This window comes from Eleutherodactylus coqui, chromosome 7 (genome assembly GCF_035609145.1).
Source record: "Eleutherodactylus coqui strain aEleCoq1 chromosome 7, aEleCoq1.hap1, whole genome shotgun sequence".
Lineage (NCBI taxonomy): Eukaryota > Metazoa > Chordata > Amphibia > Anura > Eleutherodactylidae > Eleutherodactylus > Eleutherodactylus coqui.
The window spans coordinates 159,473,671-159,497,191 of record NC_089843.1 but is presented as its reverse complement, the minus strand read 5'-3'; the positions used below and the strand labels follow the sequence as shown (position 1 = coordinate 159,497,191).

The 23,521-nt window shown below is 42.4% G+C and overlaps 1 protein-coding gene and 1 long non-coding RNA gene across 4 annotated transcripts in view; one reads left to right on the top strand and one right to left on the bottom strand.

Annotated features, from left to right (window-relative positions):
• Positions 1-23,521, bottom strand: part of MYOZ2 (myozenin 2) — a 122,422-nt gene that overhangs the window by 18,508 nt on the left and 80,393 nt on the right. For all 3 annotated transcript variants that reach the window (XM_066573888.1, XM_066573890.1, XM_066573889.1), the window contains one exon: positions 13,475-13,644. In XM_066573888.1, the coding sequence (XP_066429985.1) occupies positions 13,475-13,644 (170 nt within the window). The remainder of the gene's footprint in view (positions 1-13,474; positions 13,645-23,521) is intronic.
• Positions 1-23,521, top strand: part of LOC136572895 (uncharacterized) — a 59,821-nt gene that overhangs the window by 19,841 nt on the left and 16,459 nt on the right. The window contains exon 2 of the long non-coding RNA XR_010785826.1: positions 20,430-20,577. This is a non-coding gene — a long non-coding RNA (uncharacterized lncRNA). The remainder of the gene's footprint in view (positions 1-20,429; positions 20,578-23,521) is intronic.

The following is a 23,521-nucleotide window of genomic DNA, read 5'->3' as shown; positions in this document are numbered from 1 at the left end:
CATGGAAAACATTGTTGGCTCATTCACTTATCATTCCATTTAACCCCTTAATGACGCGGCCCCTTTTTCTTTTTCCATTTTCGTTTTTTCCTCCCCCCTTCAAAAAATCGTAACTCCTTTATTTATCCATCGATGTCGCTGTATGAGGGCTTGTTTTTTGCGGGACAAGTTGTGTTTTTCAATGGTGCTATTTAAAGTACTATATAATGTACAGAAAAACTTTTAAAAAATTCTGAGTGGAGTAAAATGAAGAAAAAACGATCTTTTAGTGCGTCTTGTTTCTATGGTGCACAAACGGCAACAAAAGCGACATGATAACTTTATTCTATGGGTTGGTACGATTACTACGATACCAAACTTGTATAGGTTTTTTCTAAGTATACTACTCTTTTTTTTTTTTTCAAAGACATTTAATTTTTTCAATTATTTTCTGCGGTCATTTTGTGCGCGCAATAATGTTTTTATTTTTCCGTCGACGTAATTGAGCGTGGGCTCATTTTTTGCATGATATCCTGTAGTTTCTGATAGTATCAATTTGGAATACATACGACTTTTTGATCGCTTTTTATTGCGTTTTTTCTGGGAGACAGGGTAACTAAAATAATGCATTTCTGGCGTTCTTTATTTTTTTTTTCGGACAATGTTCACTGTGCGAGAAAAATAACATGCTACTTTGATAGATGGGACTTTTATGGACGCGGTGATACCAAATACATATTTTTATGTTATGATTTAGATTTTTTAATAATAGATATGGCAAAAGCGGGGTGATTTAAACTTTTGTAACTTTTTTTTTTTACAATTAAAAAAACTTTATTGATTTTTTTTTAACTTTACTTTGAAGTCCCCCTGGGGGACTTTAACATGCGATGCTTTGATCGCTCCTGCAGTATGACTTAATGCTATAGCATTACGTCGTACTGCAGTTTAACAGGCAGTCTAACAGGCCACCCCACGGGGATGGCTTGATAGGCAGTCTGGTAAGGCAGCACTGAGGACTTTCATTAGGCCCCGGACTGCCATGACACCTGCATGGCTCCCCTGATCTCACTGCAGAATTGATAGCGGCATTTAAATGGTTAATAGCCGCGAACGGCCGATAGCGGCTATTGCCCGCAGGTGTCAGCTATTATAAACAGCTGACGTCCGCACTATATGAAGAGAGGTTGCCCCGCAACCTCTCTTCATACATAGCCCGCCGCTTCATGACGTACCGGTACGTCATGGAGCAGGAAGGGGTTAAACAGCAATCATTCAGTCCCTCTCATTCGCTTATACAGCGAATGTGAAAGACTGAAAGTTTCTGAAGGAATCTCGTTTGAATGATCCAACGATGTATCTGCTGTATAAACAGGCTGAACGAGAGCGAGCGAGCTAGCGGTAACATCACTCACGTTCAAACAAGAATCGGCTCGTCTAAAAATACCCTAGAGTAATAGACTATGTTATATTCTAGGGTATAGTCTAAGAGGCTGGCTATGTCCTTGGGGTTTTCTGAATCCCTATGTCATGCAGAACCCTCTCAGGTTCTTCCACAGTAGGCATAATACAGTGTATCAGTTGTGCCTGTATGAAAGCTTATTTTTTGTCAGACCACTTGTATTTTTAATGAACCATATAATCTTCTGTAAAACATGAAAACATTGTTAAGCGAGGTTAAATGCGAGCCCATGCGATAACGTTGGCGACTTGGTCTTCAGGGTGTGGCTCTGCCCATGTTGTTTTCTGGGATGATTTAGTGATCCTGCACTGAGCAGGGGGTTGGGCCTGATGACCCTGGAGGTCCCTTCCAACCACACCATTCTATGAAATGAAAAAATATGTTATTGCGTCATTTTTGGGGGTGAGGGTTAGTTTTTTTTATGGCGTTCCTAGTATAATGAATATGACATCTGAACTTTTTTCTCTGAGTCAGTACGATTACAGGGATTCCAAATTTATGTTGTATTTTTCATGTTTTACTACTTTTTAAAAGTAAAGACATTTTTTTCTTTTTTTACAGAAATTGCTTTCCACCACCATATTCTGAGACCAATAACTTTTTTTTGTCAGTTGGGCCACATACATGTTTTTGATAACTTTTTATTCAACTTTTCAGGAGCTGGGGTAACCAAAAAAACTGCAGTTCTGGCATTTTGGACTGATATAGGAGCCACAACACTAGTGCATTGTAGTTTGTACACAGAACACTGGACTTTCGTAGTGACTGTTGTGAGTTCTACAGATTTGTTGTGTGGGTCCGTTCAGTCAGCTGATTGGTGAGGGTCCCTCCCCCCCCCGATCAGATATTGATGGCTCAGACTAAGGAGCCTTTAAGGAGCATTTCCTAGAAATATTGGTGAAGCCAATCAGGCTGTGTGAAGGCGCTGCTGATCATCCTGATGAACGAGTAAACATTAGTCAATGTTCGTCTACCAAAGCAAATACTTCCACCATATAACAGGACTCTTACAAGGTGTGACACACATCACTGTAGTATGGTGGTTTTTATTTTATTTAAAGAGGTAGTACAAAATTTGCACGTTATCCTCTATACACAGGATAGAGAATAACTTGCTGATCGCTTGGGATCTAACTGCTGAGACCCACGCTGATCTCAAGAACAGGACTCCCATGCCCCGCTTTGACTGTCACTGCTGGGGTCACTTCTCCCTCTGCAATGATGTCCCTGTGAATGGAAAATCCAAAAACCTATGCCATAGGGTTACACTGGGCTATTTTCCTTGAGGACTGCAGATCTCGGGCAGGGGGGGGGGGGGGGGGGGGCGTGCTTTTAAAAATCAGATCCGCATGCTGTGCTATCGGGTTGCACATGCTTTAACCCTATGTCTATACATACCTGCGGCCATTTATATCTACTGGACACTTAATGCATAACTATATTGTTCTATACACTGGGACAGCAGGGGTTTGGGGCTTTTAATTGCTCGTATAGAAAGTACAAAATTCTATTAGTTTTCTATAGAAGTTATATTTTAGGGGACCCAATGTAGGATTATTATTGCCTTTGTGGGGGTCTCATGTGGCAGAGTGTTAAGACAGCTGTATGCAGTGCTAAGCTCTGAACCTGAAGGCTGAATCCCCCACTTGGCTCAAGGTTGACTCAACCTTCCAAAGTCAAAAAAATGAGTACCTGGCTTTCTGGGGTGTAATAAATAAAAAAAATTACCTGAAAGCATGACGGAATAGGTTGGCGCTATACAAATAACAAATCCTTTCCCCCCTTTGGTGTAGGACTTTGGACCCTTTTGGTCCTGAGCCATTTGTTCTGGTTTTGGTCACAGTGAATGGAGCTCTGGCCGAGCATGCAGGGTCTGTACTCCACTCATTTCAAAGTGGCAGATGGAAATGCCTGAGCAGGAGTCACATGGGTCTCTCAGCAGTCCCATAGACAGTGAACGGAGTGCTTTTGCACTGGCACAACCAACACTTTATTCAGTCTCCTCACTGAGGGGAGTGCAATAACCTTGCAATGAGGAGGACAGGGGACACGGGATCCCTATTCTCGAGATCAACAGAGGTCTCAGCGGTGAGACCCTCACTGATCAGCACGATATTTCCTAACCTATGGATATGGAATAAGTTGAAATTTTGGTACAACCCCTTTAAAGAAACTTTGCGTGCAAAAGTTAAAATAAAGTTCCAATGTTATAGAAATGTCTCCATAAAACATAGCAAGTAGCACGTGTCAGGCCAATGAAGTGTAGTCAGCTGATGAAATACAGCATGGAATGACCTCTCATATCGAGACATTCTGGGTTTCGCAATGTACTCAGATGCTTTATTATTGTACACAGAGTACTAGTAGGTTTCAAGCAAAACATTCAAGTTTCTCCGTCTGCAGCCACCTGTGGAGGCAGGAACTAAAGTCAAATATTAACGAGAAAATGATTCATCTGCTCACCATGTGTAATGGGGCTTTGTGCATAGCTTGTGCTTATGATCCGGCTTTTGTATTCGGCCCACACTGTGCTCTGATTGTGTATTGTGTATGGACATTGAATGCAACCGCTTGGCAGAACATCGGTTTTATACGCCACAGACCCTTTGATTAAATGGTTGGTGCAAAACCTCAGGTCACTGAAATGATGCATAGTTTATTCCTGAGGACAGTTGTCAGGTATAGCTGTAGTGCAAATCAGTGCAACCATTGATGTGTGCGGTCATGTGACTGCTCAGAGATAATGGGCAAATAACATATAAGAAGAGATCACATCCATATTTAGGAGAAGAAATCCACAGCTGAATCAACCAGTTGGTGCAGATTTAAAATGCACAACATGGCAATTCATGATGCAAATTTTTGTCGCAGAATTCACCCTTTTCAAATGAGGGTAAAATCTGTGCTAAATCTGCATGCAGCATATGGGAATTTTGTAGTGCATTAGAGTTGAGCGAATGTACTCTGCCGAGCTTGATGCTCATTCGACCCCGCCCCAGTTTTTGACTGCTCCCCGCTGTGACGTGTCTGTTTTAGCCCCTCCCCGCTGCGACACAGCGCGCGTGTCAACAGCAAATTTTTGGGCTGGGAGAGAGGGAGGGAGAGGGAGAGAGAGAGAGGGAAAGGGAGAGGGAGAGAGGGAGAAGGGGAGGGGGAGGGAGAGAAAAAAAAAAAGGACCCGGCAACCCACATACAAAAATGCTCGAGTCTCCCATTGTAGTCAATGGGATTTGTTACTCGGGTAGCGCTCTCGAATTTTATGAAAAGCGTGACTCGAATAACGAGGACCCGAGCATTTGTGTGCTCGCTCATCTCTACAGTGCATTCATTTAAGATATATGTTCCATGTGGACATACCATTACTTGGTCACTGACTTTTCAACAATTTATGCATATGTGATAACGAACTTGATAACTCGCAAAAGTGCTAATTTTAATATGATGTTTTTGAGCTGAAAAATTCCTCTAAAGTGCCGGCTACTAGAGCTCTCTCTTTGTTTCAATTAGCTGTTGTCCAGTGATGCCCCTATGTTGTAGCAGAGATAACAAGATGGGTGCTGCTGCCCATTGAAGTTTATGGAGAGGAGAGGGTATGACGAGGAGGGAGATAGAAGCAAAGACTCACATGGACATGCCTGCAGCTAATAATAAATGATTGTTTACTGTGTTATAGCTACTGAAATCACATCTCCACTTTTCAGTCCTTCTCTAGCGCCCTTTCTGATGCAGTAATGTTTGTATGTGTGTGTTAGGGTGGACACCCAGTGGCGATATTTTCTTTCTTGCGCTGTGAGAGCACGAGAAAACTCTCGCCTCGCAGCGCAAGAAAGACGCCAGAATAGAACCGGCATATCACTAGTGCTTCCAATGGGGCCAGCGGCAGCAGCGCTAGCCCCATTGAAAACATAGGGAGAATGCCGCGGACTTCTGCCACAGCTGTGACAGCTGTGGCAGAAGTCCGCGGCATGCTATCCCATTGCTTTCAATGGGATCGCCACTGCTGCCAATCCCGTGAAAGCACTGCTTTCTGGCAAGCCCCGCAGTATGATTATCGGGGAAGGGCTGGAAATATAAGCGCTTCCCCGATAATCATCAATAAGTGGTAAAAAATTTTTTTTTTAAATTACTCACCTCTCCGCCGCTCAGACGCATCCTTCGGCTGGCTCCCCTGCACTGCTGTTAAGCTCTTTCAGCAGGCGGGGATTTAAAAATCCCCACCTCCTGAAAGGGCTGTGCTGATTGGCTGAGGGCTCAGCCAATAGCAGCTAGTGCTTAGCTATTGGCTGAGCGCTCAGCCAATGACAGATAGCCCTGCTATTCTGCTGTGGCAGAAGTCCGCGGCATTCTCCATCTCTTTTCAATGGGGCTAGCGCTGCTGCCGCTGGCCCCATTGAAAAGACTGGCGATATCCCGGCGTGATGCCGTTTTTTTTCTCGCACTGTGCTGCGAGACTTTTCCTTTACTCTCGCAGCGCAGTGGAGAAAAACACGCCAGTGGGTGTCCGCCCTTACAGATTAGGGAGCAGAATCTCCATGAGCAGTGTATAGAACACAACCTAAGGCCATGGTCAGACGAGCAATTTTTTTTTGTACGCCTATGTGCGCAAAAAAATTATGTCTATTAGAACCATTCCTATGAAGTGTTTACACGTCTGTTTTTCAGAGTTGCAAAATACTTGCACCTGCAAAAAATAGAACATGCGTGCCTAGAATGCGTCCGTGCTGTGCGTAAAGACATTATGTGATGTCCGTTTATCCCCGCGGGGAGTCCCCTCATCACTCAACACTGTGACAGCACATTTTTACTTTTGGAGCAACATGCGATTTTCATGTGTATAAAAATTGCAAGTGCAGCTGTGTGATGCGTTTCTCTCACAAAACACATCGCATAAAAAATTGCAGGTTTACATGTGCGATACCGATTTGAGTTTCTCTGCCCAATATCACATTTCTCGATTTTGCACTCGCATTTTGCATGCAAAAAAAATAGAACATGCCCTATTTTCCTGTGCATTTCTAGGTCAAAGGTCCCCATAGAAGACTATAGGGGGGGGGGGTGCACAAATGCGTACGAGATATGCATGGGGGTGCGGATTACGCTGCCACAATTCCATGAGAAAAAGAAATCAGCCTGTGTTTGTCTGCTGAACGCAAATGAACATGCGCTGCGAGTGCAAAAAGTACAGTAAAATGTGACGATATGCGTGCAAAAAAACTCATAGCACAAATACGTTGCGCTGAGTCACATGCAAGAATGCTTACACCCCGGTGAAGCCGCCCTAACATAACAGTTAGACTTTTCCTGCTAACCCAGAGAGAATTGAAAATCACAGATAGAGCTTGCACAGGGAAAAAATAGTGAGGGCTTATTCACACAAGCGATTTCCACATCCATGTGCTGTCCATCGATTGCTAGAACAGGGTTCTCGTGTCTCCCCATGTGACTGGCAATGAATAGAGCTACACCATTCATTGGTGGTCACATAGAGGGAAATGGGATCACCATTTTGGCAATTGTTGGGGGTCACAGCAGTCAGAGCATAACAATCAGGTAGCTATCCCCTATTCAAAGATTAGGGGATAACTTGATATACTGGAATACCCCTTTAAGACTGATTTAAATGCAAAAAAAGGGTTTTGCCCTACTCCACGGTGAAATCTAAATTGTTACTACTATTCATCTTGTCCAAAATGTAACATTTATCAGCCTAATTTACCTTTTCTAATCTCTCAAGAAAATCTACACATCCATTAAACTTCTATATATGAAGCAAGCCAAGCCAGAAATGTTACATTAAGAGCAATAGAAGGGTTAATGATAGCGTATCCAATGTACAGGCTTAATGAGACTCATAAAACAGCAAGGTAGGTGATGTGAAGTCATGTGCTTCTGTTTTCAGATGGTGACTAATAGATCTTACAGCAGGAAGTCAATGACGTAATGTCAGCTCTGAATATGTGTGTACCGTCAGTGTCGCTCTCTTGGATGAATGTTTCAGGCACTTTGTACATAGTGTACAATACACAGCATAGCATCAATGAGTCTGGGGTAAAGCACTCAGATCTCGGTGATGTAACCTGCATCATTCTAATTTGCATTCAGAAGACAGCTATTCCCATTACTATATGACTTCCATTATTACTGTAATTACCGTTACTTCTTTAAAAGGGGCCTTTCAACTGAGCTGTGCGGAAAATGTCCTCCAAAACTTGTCTTTTATGTAGTCACTCAATCTGACAGCCGTTATTCTTCAATATCGAAGATAATTATCTTTCTTGGTAGATTTTGACAGTAAATGGGCTAACTGCTTGACCCAAGTGACAAAAGCCACATCTGACTCCCAGAAAGCAATGCACTTAAATGCAAAATTCATTGCAAGAGTTACTGCTGCTGCTAGCTATTTAAACTAAACAACAGAGCGGCTGTTGGGGTGTGGTGACGTGTGCTTGATGTAAAGTGTGGTTGTTTTAAGTGTGTGCGACTTAAAATCAAGTGACTTTAATGTCGGGGTCACCTCTATCTATTTAATGTTATTGTCTACTTGTTTAAATTACTTGTTAATTTGATTTTTATTTGTACCATTCCTATTTAAAATGTGCTCCATTATTAGCGATGCTGTCCAGTGTATATCTTGTCTGATGTTACAGTCCTTGAACTGCCGTGTGAGGGTGCATACTGCTATAGAAAATGTGAGCACATTACGCATTTGGAAGCCCAGGTATTGGATCTAAAAGCACATCTTGTAACACTGAGATCCATTGGCAACCTGGAGAGAAGTTTGCTGCTCACTGAACAGGCACTCACTGGGGTAGATGTGGGGATGTATGGGAGTGCAGGATAATCAGGCAACTAGCTGGGTGACAGTTAGAAGAGGGATAGAGAGAAGAGATCCAGAGGAGCTAGTATTGCACTGGCACAACCCAACAAGTTTGCAAAGTTGGCAGATGAGGGGGATGCCATTACCGGATTAGTACTGCTGCAGCATGACATAGCCACTGACTGCCAGGGGGATGTCTGGTTCAGTAAGAAGGGGAATAGGAGCACAGGGCAGGCTAGACAGGCCCTAGTGGTGGGAGGCTCAATTATTAGTTTGAGTGACTGAGACCGGGATTGTCGAACGGTGTGTTGCCTTCATAGCTCTCGAGTTCAACACATCATGGATCGGGTTCATAGATTACTGGGAGGGGCTGGAGATGATCCAGTGGTCATGGTACACATTGGCACCAATAACAAACTTAGAGGCAGATGGAAAATCTTTAAAAATGATTTCAGGGAACTAGGATGTAAGCTTAGAGCATGGACTTCGAAAGAAGTATTTTCTGAGATAGTATCTGTACCATGTGTCACGCCAGAAAGGCAAAGGGAGCTTAAGAAGGTAAACAAGTGGCTGAAGAGTTGGGGTAGGAAACAGGGATTTGGGTTCCTAGAGAACTGGGCCAACTGCGGTGTTTGCTACAAGTTCTACTGTAGGGATGGGGAGGGTATAGCTGTGCTTTGGAAGAAGATGGCTAGAAGGTTGAAGCAGTCTTTAAACTAGGGACTGTTGAAGGATGGCAACCAGAGAGATGGAAGGTAAGATAATGTAGAGAGAGATTTGGGACTAAGTAATAGAAATTGGGGAGTGGGGTGGGGTTTAGTATGGTTAGAACTAGCAGAACAGTTAATAGGGATACACTTAAAGTGAAAAACTCTAAACTGCATGGTGACTAATGCTAGACGTCTGAGCAATAAAGTTGACGAACTGAAAGTAATAATGTCTGAGGAAAACTATGACATAGCAGGAATAACAGAGACCTGGTCGAATGAAAGCTGTGACTCATGGAGGAAAAAATAATAATAAAATCTTCATAGTAACCAACAAAAGTCTATTACTTTATTGACTGCGACAATGTCTTCAGAAAAAGCAGTACGCACAATAAATGGGAAATTTTTTAAAGCATCTTAAATACTTACTGTGAGAAGTTCATACCTTACAGGATAAAAGGTTTAGGAATAAGGATGAGTGAGTATACTCGCTAAGGCACTACTCGTCCAAGTAATGTGCTTTAGACGAGTATCTCTCTGCTCGTCCTTAAAGATTCGGTGACCGCTGCGGAGTGGGGAGCTGCAGGGGAGAGCGGGGAGGAACGGAGGGGAGATCCCTCTCTCCCGCCCGCTCTCCCCTGCTCCCCGCCGCGACTCACCTGTCAGCTGCAGCGGTCCCCGAATCTTTAGGGACGAGCAGAGAGATACTCGTCTAAAGCACATTACTCGGACGAGTAGTGCCTTAGCGAGTATACTCGCTCATCCTTATTTAGGAATAGGAGAAAAACAATGTGGCTCAATAAAGATGTTAAGGGGGCAATAAACAACGCAAAGAAAATATTTAAACTACTAAAACAAGAATTCAGTGAAGAAACATTAAACAGCTTTAAGGAAAAAAATAAATGATCTAAAAACCAAACAAAAGCAGGAACGGTGGAGACAGAGAGACTCATTGCAGAAGAGATTAAAACTAACCCTAAACTGATCTTCATCTATATAAATAGCAAACAGATTAAAATGGAAAGTGTTGCCCCTTTAAAAAGTAATGAGGAAGAAATAGAAAAGGGTTATGAGGAGAAGGAAAATCTGCTAAATAGTTTTTTTTGCCAGTGTATCCACTTGGGAAAATGAAATGTCTAATGAAATCCAGAGTGATAAAGTAAATTCTGCATTAACTCAACCAGTCTAACCTAGGAAGAAATGCAGAGCCACTCTAAAAAGATTAAAATAGGCAAATTGCTCAATCCCAATGGCATACATTTCCGGGTTCTAAAGCAATTAAGTAATCTGATAGACAGACTGTAATTTCTTATATTTAAGGACTCTAGAGTGATGGGGTCTGTTCCACTGGATAGCGCATAGCAAATGTAGTGCCAATATTCAGAAAGGGGTCGAAAAGTGAACCTGAAAACTATAGGCCAGTAAGTCTTGCTTCTGTTGTGGGTAAAATCTTAGAAAGGTTTCAAAGAGATGCTGTTCTAGAGTACCTCAAGGAAAATAGCTGTATAATTCCATATCAGCATGGGTTTATGAAAGGTCACTCCGGTTAAACCAATCTGATCAGCTTTTATAAAGAGGTAAGTTCTGGAATGGCCTGGGGAAAGTCATTGGATATTGTGTATCTTGATTTGTGCCGCATAAAAGGTCGGTATATAAAATGAGAATGCTTGGTCTGGGTAAGAATGTGTGTAAGTGGTAAGTAACTGGTCAGTGTTAGAAAGCAGAGGGTGGTTATTAATGGTGCATTCTCTGATTGGGTCACTGTTACTAGTGGGGTACCACAGGGGGCAGTATTGGGCCCTATTCCCCTTTAAAATTTTTATTAATGCCCTAGTAGAAGGATTGCACAGTAAAATATCAACATTTGCAGACGATACAAAACTATGTAAAGTAATTAACACAAGAGAGGATAGAAAGTGGTTGCAAATGGATTTGGATTAATTGGTGGATTGGGCAAAAAAGTGACAAATGTGGTTTAACACTGATAAATGTAAGGTTCTGCACATGGGCAGGGAAATACATGTCACCATTACACAGTAAATGGGAAACCACTGGGTAACACTGACATGGAAAAGGACTTGGGGATTTTAGTTAACTGTAAGGTTAACTGGAACAACTAGTGTCAGGCAGCTGCTGCCAAGGCAAATAGGATATTAGGGTGCATCAATAGATACATAAGGGCACATGACGAGAACATTGTTTTTCCTCTTTACAAGTCACTGGTCAGACCACACATGGAAAATTGTGCACAGTTTTGGGCACTGGTACTCTAGAAGGACATATCAGAGCTTGAGCGGGTACAAGTTAATAAATTGAATGGATGGATTACAATACCCAGAAAGGTTATCAAAATTGGAATTATTTAGTTTAGAAAAAATAGCTATATATGAATGTATCAGGGGACAATACAGGGATCTCTCCCATGATATGTTTATATCAAGGACTGTGACTGTAACAAGGGGGCGCCCTCTACATCATAGAAGAGGTTTTTTTGTTACTGTAAGAGCAGTAAGACTATGGAACTCTCTGGTTGAGGATGTGGTGATGGTGAACTCGATAAAAGAGTTCAAGAGGGGCCTGGATGTTTTTCTTAAGTGTAGTAATTAGAGATGAGCGAACGTACTCGTTTAGGGCGATTTCGCAATCGAGCACCGATTTCTTCGAGTAACTGACTACTCGGGCAAAAAGATTCGGGGGGCTCTCTCTCCCCCCCCCTACCTCTGCAACCCCCCGCTCACCCCCGGCGCCCCCCAAATCTTTTCGCCCGAGTAGTCAGTTACTCGAAAAAAGCGCTGCTCGATTGCGAAATCGCCCTAAACGACTACGTTCGCTCATCTCTAGTAGTAATATTACATGTTAAAGTCACTTATTATTTCGGAAGGGTTATTTGATTAATACATTATTCTGATTGCCAGATTAGGGGGAAAAAAATTATTTCCTGACTCCAACATGTAGAAAATCGCCTTCTATCTCATGGGAGTTTTTGCTTTTCGCTAGATTAAGGCCGCCTGCAGACGATCGGGTCGGATCCCGCTGTGAGAATTCTCGCAGCGGGATGCGGACCTGTGCCCCTGCAGAGACCTGCGGCTCCCCCGCTCCCAGAATCTTCCGTCTCCTGCTATGCGCCAGCTTCCGGCCTGCCGACGCATGCGCAGAGCGGAGCCAGCCCGCCACCACTGACATTTCTGTGCGGGCCTCTGCGAGACCCGCACAGAAATAGAACATGCAGCGATTTGTTTTCCGCTCGTGTTTTCATGCTGACAAATCGCGGCTGTATGCATAGGATTGCGTTTTGCAATGCAATCCTATGCAGGCGTCCAGGGGCGGAAATTCTGCGGGAAATCCCACTGCAGAATTGACGCCCGTGTGCAGGGGGCCCAACACTGGGAGTTAGTCCGAACTATATGGACATATGCCCACTATGTATTCTGCAACTGAGATATCTGCACTAGATATTTAACATGTCTGTTGTCTATGTGGAGAGGCAAAGTGTATATAAACACACACTATAAGATGTGTATGGCACATAACATACTGCAGATATCCTACAGAGCTGTAAAATCAACGGAAATATAAACATAAGACAAATATTTATACATTTTGTAACAAATGACTATACAAAAACGGGAAAGGACCCTGCTGAGAAGAGTTTATATAGTTACACTCAATAGAGAAACGAAATGGGAAGGAAATGGGTATAGAGCTAACGCCAATCACAATTTGCTTTGAACGTACTGATTAGTTGGTATATGCAGTCATATCTTTACTGTGAAAATAATTCCTTACTACACCTGGAAATCTCTTACCTCCTAAATGCCAATTTTACAACCATGGTTCGGGGAAGGGAGCCCCAGTATAGATGTTACAAGGGCAAGACTGTTAATACACCAACCTCTGGTGTAGTGCAAGTCTATGTGCCACTACTTTTAAAGAACTTGGGAAGAAGACAATATGCACAGCAAACCAGGTAAACTAAAGTCTTATAGAGGATTAACCCTATAAATTAGATAGCAGCCTTCTTGAAGCCTCTCTGTATCCTCAGACGATCCCTTTAGTTTCCATAGTGATTCCCAGTGTTGAAGTGGCGTTTCTGATTTCCTAGTAAAACTTCAATGGTTGTTCTGGTTCCCAAAGATCCCATGTGAGCTGTTTATTCCTAAGAAGCACAGATACAAAAACTTCCAGTACACATTTGTTACTCAGGTGTCTGGAAAACGACACTATTATGCAATTTCCTTTACTACTAAAGGAAATGTAGTATTCAGGCCACTTAATTTTGTCCCTTGTTCTCCAGAAATCTATTGAGAACTGTTTAGTTTAATATACAACCTCTTCTTCACAAGGTCAGGGGTGATCACTATTCGAGGCCTTCATGTACACAAACTGACTACAAAAAGTGACTGTGCCAATGCTTCCGCGACTAAAGAGCGACTTATATTATAGCATTGTAATAGGCAATCTGTATGTGTCCAGCTACATCATATTCACTGCGGCACTCAGGATACTTACATTCATCTGTGGCTTCATTTCATAAGGAAAGTTTTCAAATGTGTATTTGTCAGATCTTCTCTGTCTCATCTTAAAAAGTCTTGCTCCTCGGTTGTTGAGGAGAGACAGTTCCTCCAGCATTATGTCTCTAGGAATACTTATCTTTTTTCCTAGGTCAATGTCATCTGACTCTGCAACAGCAAAGACACACAATTATTCCCTCTATTAGTGTGGTACTCAAAAATCCTAACTCCGCATAACTACAAATTAATTGAGAAGTAATCCAGGCAATGCACTGTGAGCTAAAAGCATGACAAGTAGTCTAAACAATGCTCTGGGAGCTAAAAACATGACAAGTAGTCTAGGCAATGCTCTGTGAGCTAAAAACATGACCAGTTGCAACACAAATTTCTGACATTTTGTTACAGTGTAGCACTCTGTAGTCACCGAGTATTGCCTAGACTGGATACAATCATATTTGCTTCTCAGCTAAGAGCCGTACAGGGTTGGCAGGCTATGAATGTAAACAAGAGTGTTTTCATTTACTGACAGCAAACTAATTGAAAATGGTAAGGAATGGAAACACAAATGTGGGAATTTATTATGTTACTTGAGCCAGAATTCTGGTAACAAACAGTCACAGTTTTGGTGTGAGTGCATTTTTTGTGCTTGTAGCCAGAGTAGATAGCTTTATTTTGGCAAAGGAATGGGTGGAGGCATGCACCTCCTTATATATTATCGGCATCTCCTAACGACGGTTCTGCACATTAACACCAACATATCAAACACTGGATTTAATATATTGGGTCGTTAATTATTAGTAAGTTGTATGACTTTTCATTTGTTAGGTTATAATGCATTATTTACATGAAACCAGAAACCCAAAGGCTAAAGAGGTTGTCCGAGACAAAAAAGTTTTTTAGAAAGGGGTCTCCCAGTGTGGAAAAATAATAAAGAGCTCATACTCACCTCTCCCTATTTGTCCACCACCGGCGGCTCTGCTCTCCCAGCTGACACCATCTTTGCAGTTTGCAGTCAGCCTGACCCGTCTCCAACAAGCTGCTGCAGCCAATGACAGCACCCAGCAGTCATCGCTGAGTGCTGTCATTGGCTGCAGCAGCACATGGCTAACTGCAGCCTGTAAACAAAGAGCACACCATAGGTAAGAGAAGCCATCGGGAGACAAGTGAGATCTTTATTATGTTCCTAAACAGAGGGACGCCTGTCTCAACTTTTAACATTAATCAAAACCTAATGTCCACCTCTAACCCCTTAAGGACCAAGTGCGGTAAATATACTGAGTGCACATAGACATCTATGGGGCACTTGGTGCGCAAATGTGCATGAGAACAAACTTTCACTCTACCACACTTTCTGCAAACTCTGGAAGCAAACATTGTGCAAGCCTGAACATACAAACTACATGCAGATCTTCTTTTACGTTTAGACTTAAAGGGGCATTCTGGTGATTCAAAGTGAAAGCTCATACTTCATAAGGCGATATCTTGCAATTGAATAACTTGGTAATCTTGTTTTACAAAGCTGCAGATATTTTGCTTTAGCTGTGGTCTCCCCTCCCCCCACTTAGTTCTCCATTGCTATCCAGTGGTGACGACCAGTATGCTCTGCTGTATTACTGGTCGGGCATGCTCAGTGCCTTCATATTTGGTAATGGCAACACAGTTTGTACAGTCATGAATGTGCACTTGTCAGCAAATGGCAATGGGGCATTGTGGGAGATGTGGTTTTTGCACTCCCCGGCAGCTATTTTTAAAAGCAATGTGGAACTCTGAAGACAGCGTGTAAAAGATACTGGAATTCAGTTTGATGATTTTTAGGTGGACATTTGGAATAGAAGAAATAAATGAAAATGTTAGGGAAATTTTTAAAAGTTCGTCCAGCCTCCGGAATACCCCCTTGAGATGCCCATAGGCATTAGAGTAAAGTTGATAAAAACGGACGATTGCAAGCAAAACGACGGTTCATTGGGTGAAATATAACAAAGAATGACAGTTTCAGCCAGCTGTTATAGTTTGTCTTGACTGAGATTTTCATCCAATAGTCAGACACAGGATCTTTCTTATAGAACATTCCCAGAGAGAGCTTTTGCCCATCAACCAGTGTCATTGGATGTGTATGGCCAGTTTGAATGACTGAGACAGTCAATATGGACTAAAGAAAAAACAAACAATATATCTGACAGCGCTTCAATAATAGGATCAAATCCAATTGGACAGCAAAGATAAAAGTGGACTTACCCGGTGCCAGGTGGGGCTCTGGATGGATACCCCACCTGCACCGTGTAGTACAAGGTAGCTTTGAATAATGGGTGGTGATCCTCTGATCTTGTCCGTATCCTAGTGGGTACTTGGAGAGTCGCTGAGAGGTGTGCCGCCCATTGTCTCCCGATAATGGGGTAAGAAGAAAGCCAGCAATAAAATAAGAAAAAATCCTCTGCTCTCCTTAGGTCCAAAGATATGGGTCCCCCAATGTAATAAGTATTATCCAATTTATTGGGACATAATGGACTAAAGGGCCTTTTACACCAAACGATTATGGGGCACAAAAGTTCACCTGGATGTTTGATTGCCGGATCTGAATGTCCCACTGATCATTGTTCACATGGAGGAAGTGCTGCCGACAATGGTAAAACTCTATGGGGACTAATAATTGTAGGAACGATTGTTCATCCCATAAAAGAGTCTGAATCAGCCTTTGTAATGGTCAGGCAGACTAGCGGCAATTATTGATTGGTGCTAGTCATTTAGAAAAGATTGTTAAATGTACAAAGACCCTAAAATGTGGATGGCTGCATCTGTGAAACAGTTGATCACCATACAAATGTTCGTTTAATGGTTGTGCAGCCATCAACTTACTTCTATTGTGCATGGCCACCTTAAAACCTAGATGCCATGGCGTTGATTGCACTATGACTTCTGGGTTCCTGATGCACATGGATGTTTCACTCAGCCTTGGCAGTCAAGGATTAACTATTCCTTCTTCTATTAAGCTGTTGGGCTGGCCGAGATGATTGATAGTCCAGCCAGCTATTCAGTAAATTTATTAACTTAGTTTTGCTATTGGGCTGGCTAGGATGATTGTCAACTCAGCTAGTGAATCAGGTTTATTTTAGTGCTATTTAGTCCAGCTCTTCTGAACACAGGTTGCTGGTTATAATGTCATGTCTGGTATGACTAGTTTATGGAACCAATAGTAACTACATTCAGGTACAAAAATGGAGCACAGCAAGGAACAGGAAATGCCATTCTTTACAGACTGACTAATAATAGTAAAACTGAATATAAATAGGTTCCAAGAACTACAAGAACAAGAATGCCAGAATCACCCGAACAGGATTGATCCCTAAAGTGGAGCACCTGTTCCAAAAAGAACGACCCCACTATGAGAGACTGAAACCAATCAGAGCCTATCTGACAATCACTGTACTAACACTTAACCCCTGAAGCTAATAAACCTAAAGCACAAAAACTGACTGACACACAATTCCTAAGGGCGCTTTCAAATGACAGTTTTTTTGTGAGCCAAAACCAGGAGTGGAGAGAAAGTGTAATGGAAAGATTTGCATGTCTTCCGCGTTTTGGACCCACTCCTGGTTTTGGCTCACAAAAAACTGAACATAAAAACTGTCGTGTGAATGCGCGCTAACACTGATACATAGGAATCTCTGGCACAGTATATGGCCATTACACAATCAGTATAACCAGCAACCTGTTCAGAGGAGTTGGACTCAATAGCACTAGAAAGAACCTGATTGACTGTCGGAGCTGACAATTATTTCAGCCAGCCTAATGGCAAAACCAAACTAATAAAATTACCTACTGGCTAGCTGGGCGATCAATCATCTTAACCAGCCTAGCAGCTAAACAGTAAAATGATTAATTAACCCTTGACTACCAAGGTGGAGTAAAACATGCATATGCATCATGGATGCAGAAGTCATAGCGCAATTGACACCTTGAAACTGAGATTGTGGTGGTACAAGGCAACAGTACTAACCACTAGACCACCATGCCTCTCATATTTCCTGCAAAACCCATAGACAGAACTTTCTCCAACAGACATGTGCACTAATCATACAGATATACCTAGATTCAAGAGGGACATTGCTTTCTTTAGCTGGTGGTAGAATGTTTCTCTTGCAGAGGTAAGTTGCCCCTTGAAAAGTTATGGTGCTCAATGATACAAGCGATCAGAGTCTTATATTATGCAGTATAAGTAACTGACAAGTGTACAATATCAGACGAAGTGATATTAGCACATTGTGTAGCTATTCTATCTTGACACATTTCAAGGAGCTGTCTGGCAAAATCATATTTCTTCTTAAGTTCTAATTAATATCATGAAGACAAAAAGCCTACACATGCCATGACTACCAGAACCTTTAGCAGATGCCAGTTATGTGGTCAGGGTAATATCGTCATCATGTCTAGATCAAGCACGATCGCACACATTTTCGCTGGCACAGCGCCCACCAAAGCAGTCAACATACTTGTTTTTTTCATAGTAGTGCATTATTTGGAGTTAGATGATTATTTCTCCGAGATGTAGGGCTGGAAAGGTCTAGTCTGTGGTCTGCGATAATATTTATTTCCGTGTAACAACCTACTCTCAGTCTAGCAAAATATACTGTTTGAAGGCTGCAGACTTCCTTCTGATCACACGTCTGCTTTCAGATGTTAGCCTGACCAAGCCCAACAGGCAAATCTCTCCAACATGTTCTTCCCAGGCCAATCACAACAAAAACAACTTATGAATCCACTTAATAAGTGAAGTCGTCTTTTTATTAGAATTTTCGTCAATACCAGTTACTGTTTTAACCCCTTATTGCTTGTCAGCACTACACAAAAACTTTAGATTTTTCTTTTTACTGTGACTTTTGCGCCCGCAAGGCATGCTCATTTGCGTATGCAAAGACGCACCGATTGAAATCACTAATTAGGCCGGGCTCACATGAGTCTGTGCAGCATTTTAGCCGGCCTATCGCCGTGTATGGCAGCGATTTTTCACTGCGCATGACAGCGTATCTCACGCACACTGTCATGCGCAGTCTTACTTTTTAAAAAATTTCCCGTTTTGTTGTTTAGCGACTTTGCGTATAAACGCCACACATGCGCAATGTAATTGTGTATGTACAGTGTTTCTTACGCGAGAACAATAGGGCTCTATCGCTTGTAACACCCGGTAAAAATAGAACATGCTGTGTTTTTTATTACACGCAATATATACACGCAAGTGTGAATGGATCAATGAAAATCAATGTACTTTTATTGTCTCCATTCACCGCGTATTAAAATGTGATTGTTCTCAGTAAGAGAAACCAAGTAATCTTGTAGACATGATACCTTTTAATGGTTAACAAAAATACATGATGTTATAGTGAGCTTTCCAACCTACTCAGGATTCTTCTTCAGGCATAATGAAATGGATCCGAAGAGGCATGCATGTATTTAGGCCTCCTGCACATGGGCGGAAATTCTGCGGGATTTCCTGCAGAATTTCCGCCCGTGCACGCTGCCATAGGATTGCATTATATAATGCAATCCTATGCAGACAGACGTGTGAAAACTTACGCAGTAAACAAATCACTGCATGTCCTATTTCTGTGCGAACCTCGCAGAGGCCCGCACAGAAATGTCACGACTGACGTGCCGGCTCTGCACTGTGCATGTGCGGCTGTGTGGCAGCCGGCACATCGCAGTGCAGAGAGAGAAGACGCCGGACGGGTGAGTATAAGGGGCTGCGAGGTCGCATCGGGATCTAACCCGGCCATGTGCAGATGGCCCTACTTAGGGTCTATTCCGATATGCCTGAGGAAGAACCCTAAGTAGGGCCATCTGCACATGGCCGGGTTAGATCCCGATGCACATACATATTTATGACAAGGCACAGACATGGATGTGATTAATTTGCACTTAAAACAATACCACAACAGGATGAGTAGAGAAATAGATACTTAAATAGTCCCCTGATAAAGATATGAAGGGGTTTTATGGTCCCTGAATTAGTGTTAGGGGGTCACCAGGCCAGCAGTGTTATCTGTGCTATAGATGTCTCATACTTCCCAGTCACGCATGAATTCTCTTGAAGAATTTAACCCTGTGTTTTGTAGATATGATACCTTTTAATGGCTAACAAAAATACATGATGTTATAGCAAGCTTTCGAATCTTGTAGATATGATACCTTTTAATACCTTAACCGCATATTAAATTACACTCATGTAAACCTGCCCTTAGTGTAATGAGTTCCAGATGTGTTTTTTGTCCTGCGCACTTGTGCAGTGTTTGACGTGTATTTTGCACGCATTCATGCATCCCTATTGAGTCCTATGGGGACTTTGGGTACGCAAATGTGCAGGCAAATATAGCACGATGCGTGTTTTTCTTGTACGACCAAAGGAATAATATGTGCACGTGAACTAATCCATCAACATCCATCGGTTCTATTCTCTGCATATTGCTCGCATAAATGTTGCATGCACAAATATTTGTGCAAATAGATCCCTATGAAGGGGATCTAAGTGTCTGACTAATTGTAGAAGAAAAGTAGATTTAACCCCTTTGTCCCAGCTGTGTTTTTTTCGCAGTTCTGTATCTATCACGTGTTTCTTTCAGGGACCCGGTTGTCATATTTCCATATGGCTCAGTCTGATAAATAGGATTGTGAAAGCATATTGGGAGAGATGAAGCATTTCCCACGTGTGTGACTTGCATAGTATTCTTTTAACTGTGCAGAATACTTGGAAGAAGTACTAGAGTTTGTCTGCTCTAACAATTTAACCCATTTTATATTTAAACATTTAACACCTATTTAATCATTGATTTAGTTGGCTAGGTTCACAGTTGCTGACCCTGGCACATGTACAGTGTGGATGAGGTCCAAGATAGACACAAGCTGATCTGTAGGCATGATGACAAACTGTAACCCACTATTCCTGTAATTATTTACCTACACAGGAAGGCAGTAATTGTGAACTGCCAACCACCGACATTTCCGGACATAATCAAGTGTCCAAGTTTCTTTCGACTGCGGTTAAGGACAAATACAGATGTGACATCCAATATATGATGAATGGAAGAGAAAACTGATCTTCAAATAAAAAAGGTAACTTCACTACTGGCATTGACACTTAGAAGCATTTACATCCTCTCATTTTTAAAATGATTTTTTTTGAAGAATGACGTGCTCAGCAAAGCAAATAAACATACAATGATCAGCCATGATATTGGGATCACCTGCCTAATACTTTGGAGGTTGCCCTCATGCTGCCAGAACAGCTCTGAGCGGTCAAGGTATGGCCTCCGGTAGACCTCTGCAGGCTTCCTGTGGTATATTCTACCAACATATAAGCAGCAGATAAGTTTAGTTCCTAAAGGGAATATGTCACCGACTTTTAGCCCTACAAGCTAAGCAGGTGACCCGTGGAGTCCGGGAATGTCCCAGTCGTTCTCTCGGTGTGAGCGCTGAAAGCTGGTGTCCTAATTTTATAATGGGTGGACTATTTAGCAGCGCTGCTCAATGCATTCAGCATCTGTTTTCATCAGGGCAAAAATGGGCAAGATAAGTATAAAAGTAGGACTGAGATCAGAGAATTTGGAGGTCAATGAATAGGTCATCAATAGAAATGAGCGAGCGTACTCGCTAATGCAAAGTACGAGCGAGCGAGTATTGCCATTTTCGAGTACATATCTGCTTGTCCGAAAAGATTCGGGGGGCGACGGGGAGAGCGGGCAGGAACTGGGGGGGGGGGGGAGATCTCTCTCCCCCCTGCTCCCCCCTGCTCACTCCCGCAACTCACCGCTCAGCCTCTGGCCTCTCAGGTCCACCTCGCCAGATGATCTTCTTCCTCTGTGTGGCAGCATCTTGTGGAGCTACATGAATTATACTCCTCCTGGCTCTGTCTTCTCCCCTCTAAAGTTCAGATGCACCACTGTCAGCCCATCTATGCCGCCACAGCACAAATGCTTTGTTGTGCTACTGTAATTATGTTACAACCTTGGTTCTGGCATTGTATCTATGTAGTAAGTGTGGTTCTGGTAATGTGTCTATGTGGTGAGTTTGGTTCTGGTGCTGTTTTTATGTTATGATCTTGGTTCTGGTACAATATTTAAGCCGTTCTGAGCTGTTCTGCTGTGTATGCTGCTGTCTTGCTGCCTTCTTCAATCAGACTACAGGCAGACTGCCTATCCGTACAATATGTATCATTTATTATTTAGGATGGGAGAGGCGCCTAAAAAAATTAGGATACTGTCTAACCTAAAGTTGGCATTGAAAGAACAAAAACATTATGTAGAGGGCCTTCACATTAAATTTTTGTGGTGTTTTTCCTGATGTTTACTTTGAGCAAAAAAAAAATACTGTGGCCAGATATTTGCTGTAAGTCAATAGGGTGGACAATTATGAAAAGCATTACAATGTCCCTTTTGTGTCTTATTTTTTGTGGGATTTGTGTTTTTTTAGTGTTTTTTGCCGTTGCCTCTTAAAAATGCAGCACACTCCAGGTATGGCAGTTTTTCAGGCATTTTTCCCTCAATTTCAACATAGAAAAAAATGGATAAAAAGCACAAGGCTTTATTCACGCAAGCGTATATCGGGCACGTTTTCATGCCCTACCGATATACACGACCATCTGAGGCATTGGTTTCCAATACATTCGTTCACACAGGCGAATATACGTTGCAACGTAAAAAATGGAACATACGCAACCGAAATACACGCTGGCGAATATACAATGGGTAAAAAAATAGTTCTAGTTCTATCTGTTGACTGATATACGGTGGAAGCTCTCATAGACTCCTATGGGAGCTGGAAAAAAAGGGAGGAGGATGCACTTTAGCAGCGTCCAACACTACAAAAAGCTTGCAGCTTACGAGGACGAGAGAACGCAAAAATGCATACGCCCGTGTGAAAAGCCCTACGACTATGTGGCAAAAAAACACACAAAAACACTTGGAAAAGACTCATGAAGGTCATGGTGTTAATTTTACAATCCAGACAAATAAAGACTGTTTTTTGAGAAAGTTATCCTGAAACACAAAGTTTCTTGTGTTATTATTACACTACAAATGCAAAATGGAAGAACAAGAGCAAAACAATTCCCCTTTCTTATTTGCTGCAGTAAGATTTAAAAGGGCGCTGTCAGTTCTTCTGGTATGCCTATTTTTATTAGATGCTAGTATTCTCTATGAAATAATAACATCTTTTCCTAAAGTAAGAAATGAATGAATATATTGACAACTGGTCACACACCCACTGTTATCAGTAGGAATGGTCTCTACACAGCACTGATTGGGCAGTGTCACAGTATGTAGTGACTGTTACGTCTGAACTATCTCTAAGGCCTCGTTCCTATGAGCGCTGTTTTAGCGCAGTATAGGCGCATGAAAAGATCAAGGCTATATTACACTGAAGATCACATGAACGTGTGATTTCCACCTATTTTAATTAGCTGTGAAATTGCCTGCTCACACGATCGGGAGTGCGTTATCCAGCTCTCATAGGAGTCTATGGAAAGCACGCACCAAAGATAGGTCAGGTCTAGAGATGAGCGAGCACCAAAATGCTCGAGTGCTCGTTACTCGAGTCGAACTTCCCGCGATGCTCGAGGGTTCGTTTCGAGTAACGAACCCTATTAAAGTCAATGGGCGACTCGAGCATTTTTGTATATCGCCGATGCTCGCTAAGGTTTTCATTTGTGAAAATCTGGGCAATTCAAGAAAGTGATGGGAACAACACAGAAATGGATAGGGCACGCGAGGGGCTACATGTTGGGCTGCATCTCAAGTTCCCAGGTCCCACTATTAAGCCACAATAGCGGAAAGAGTGCCCCTCCCCCCCCGCACTGTCAGCATAAAGATCGTTCTCCTCTGCCAAAGCTGTAACAGCTGTGGCAGAGAAGAACGATGTTAGCCCATTGAATTCAATGGAGCCGGCAATACAGCCGGCTCCATTGAAAGCAATGGGCTGCCGGCGAGTGCGGGATGAATTTTCGGGAAGGGCTTAAAAATATAAGCCCTTACCTGAAAATCATCCTAAAATGTGTAAAAAT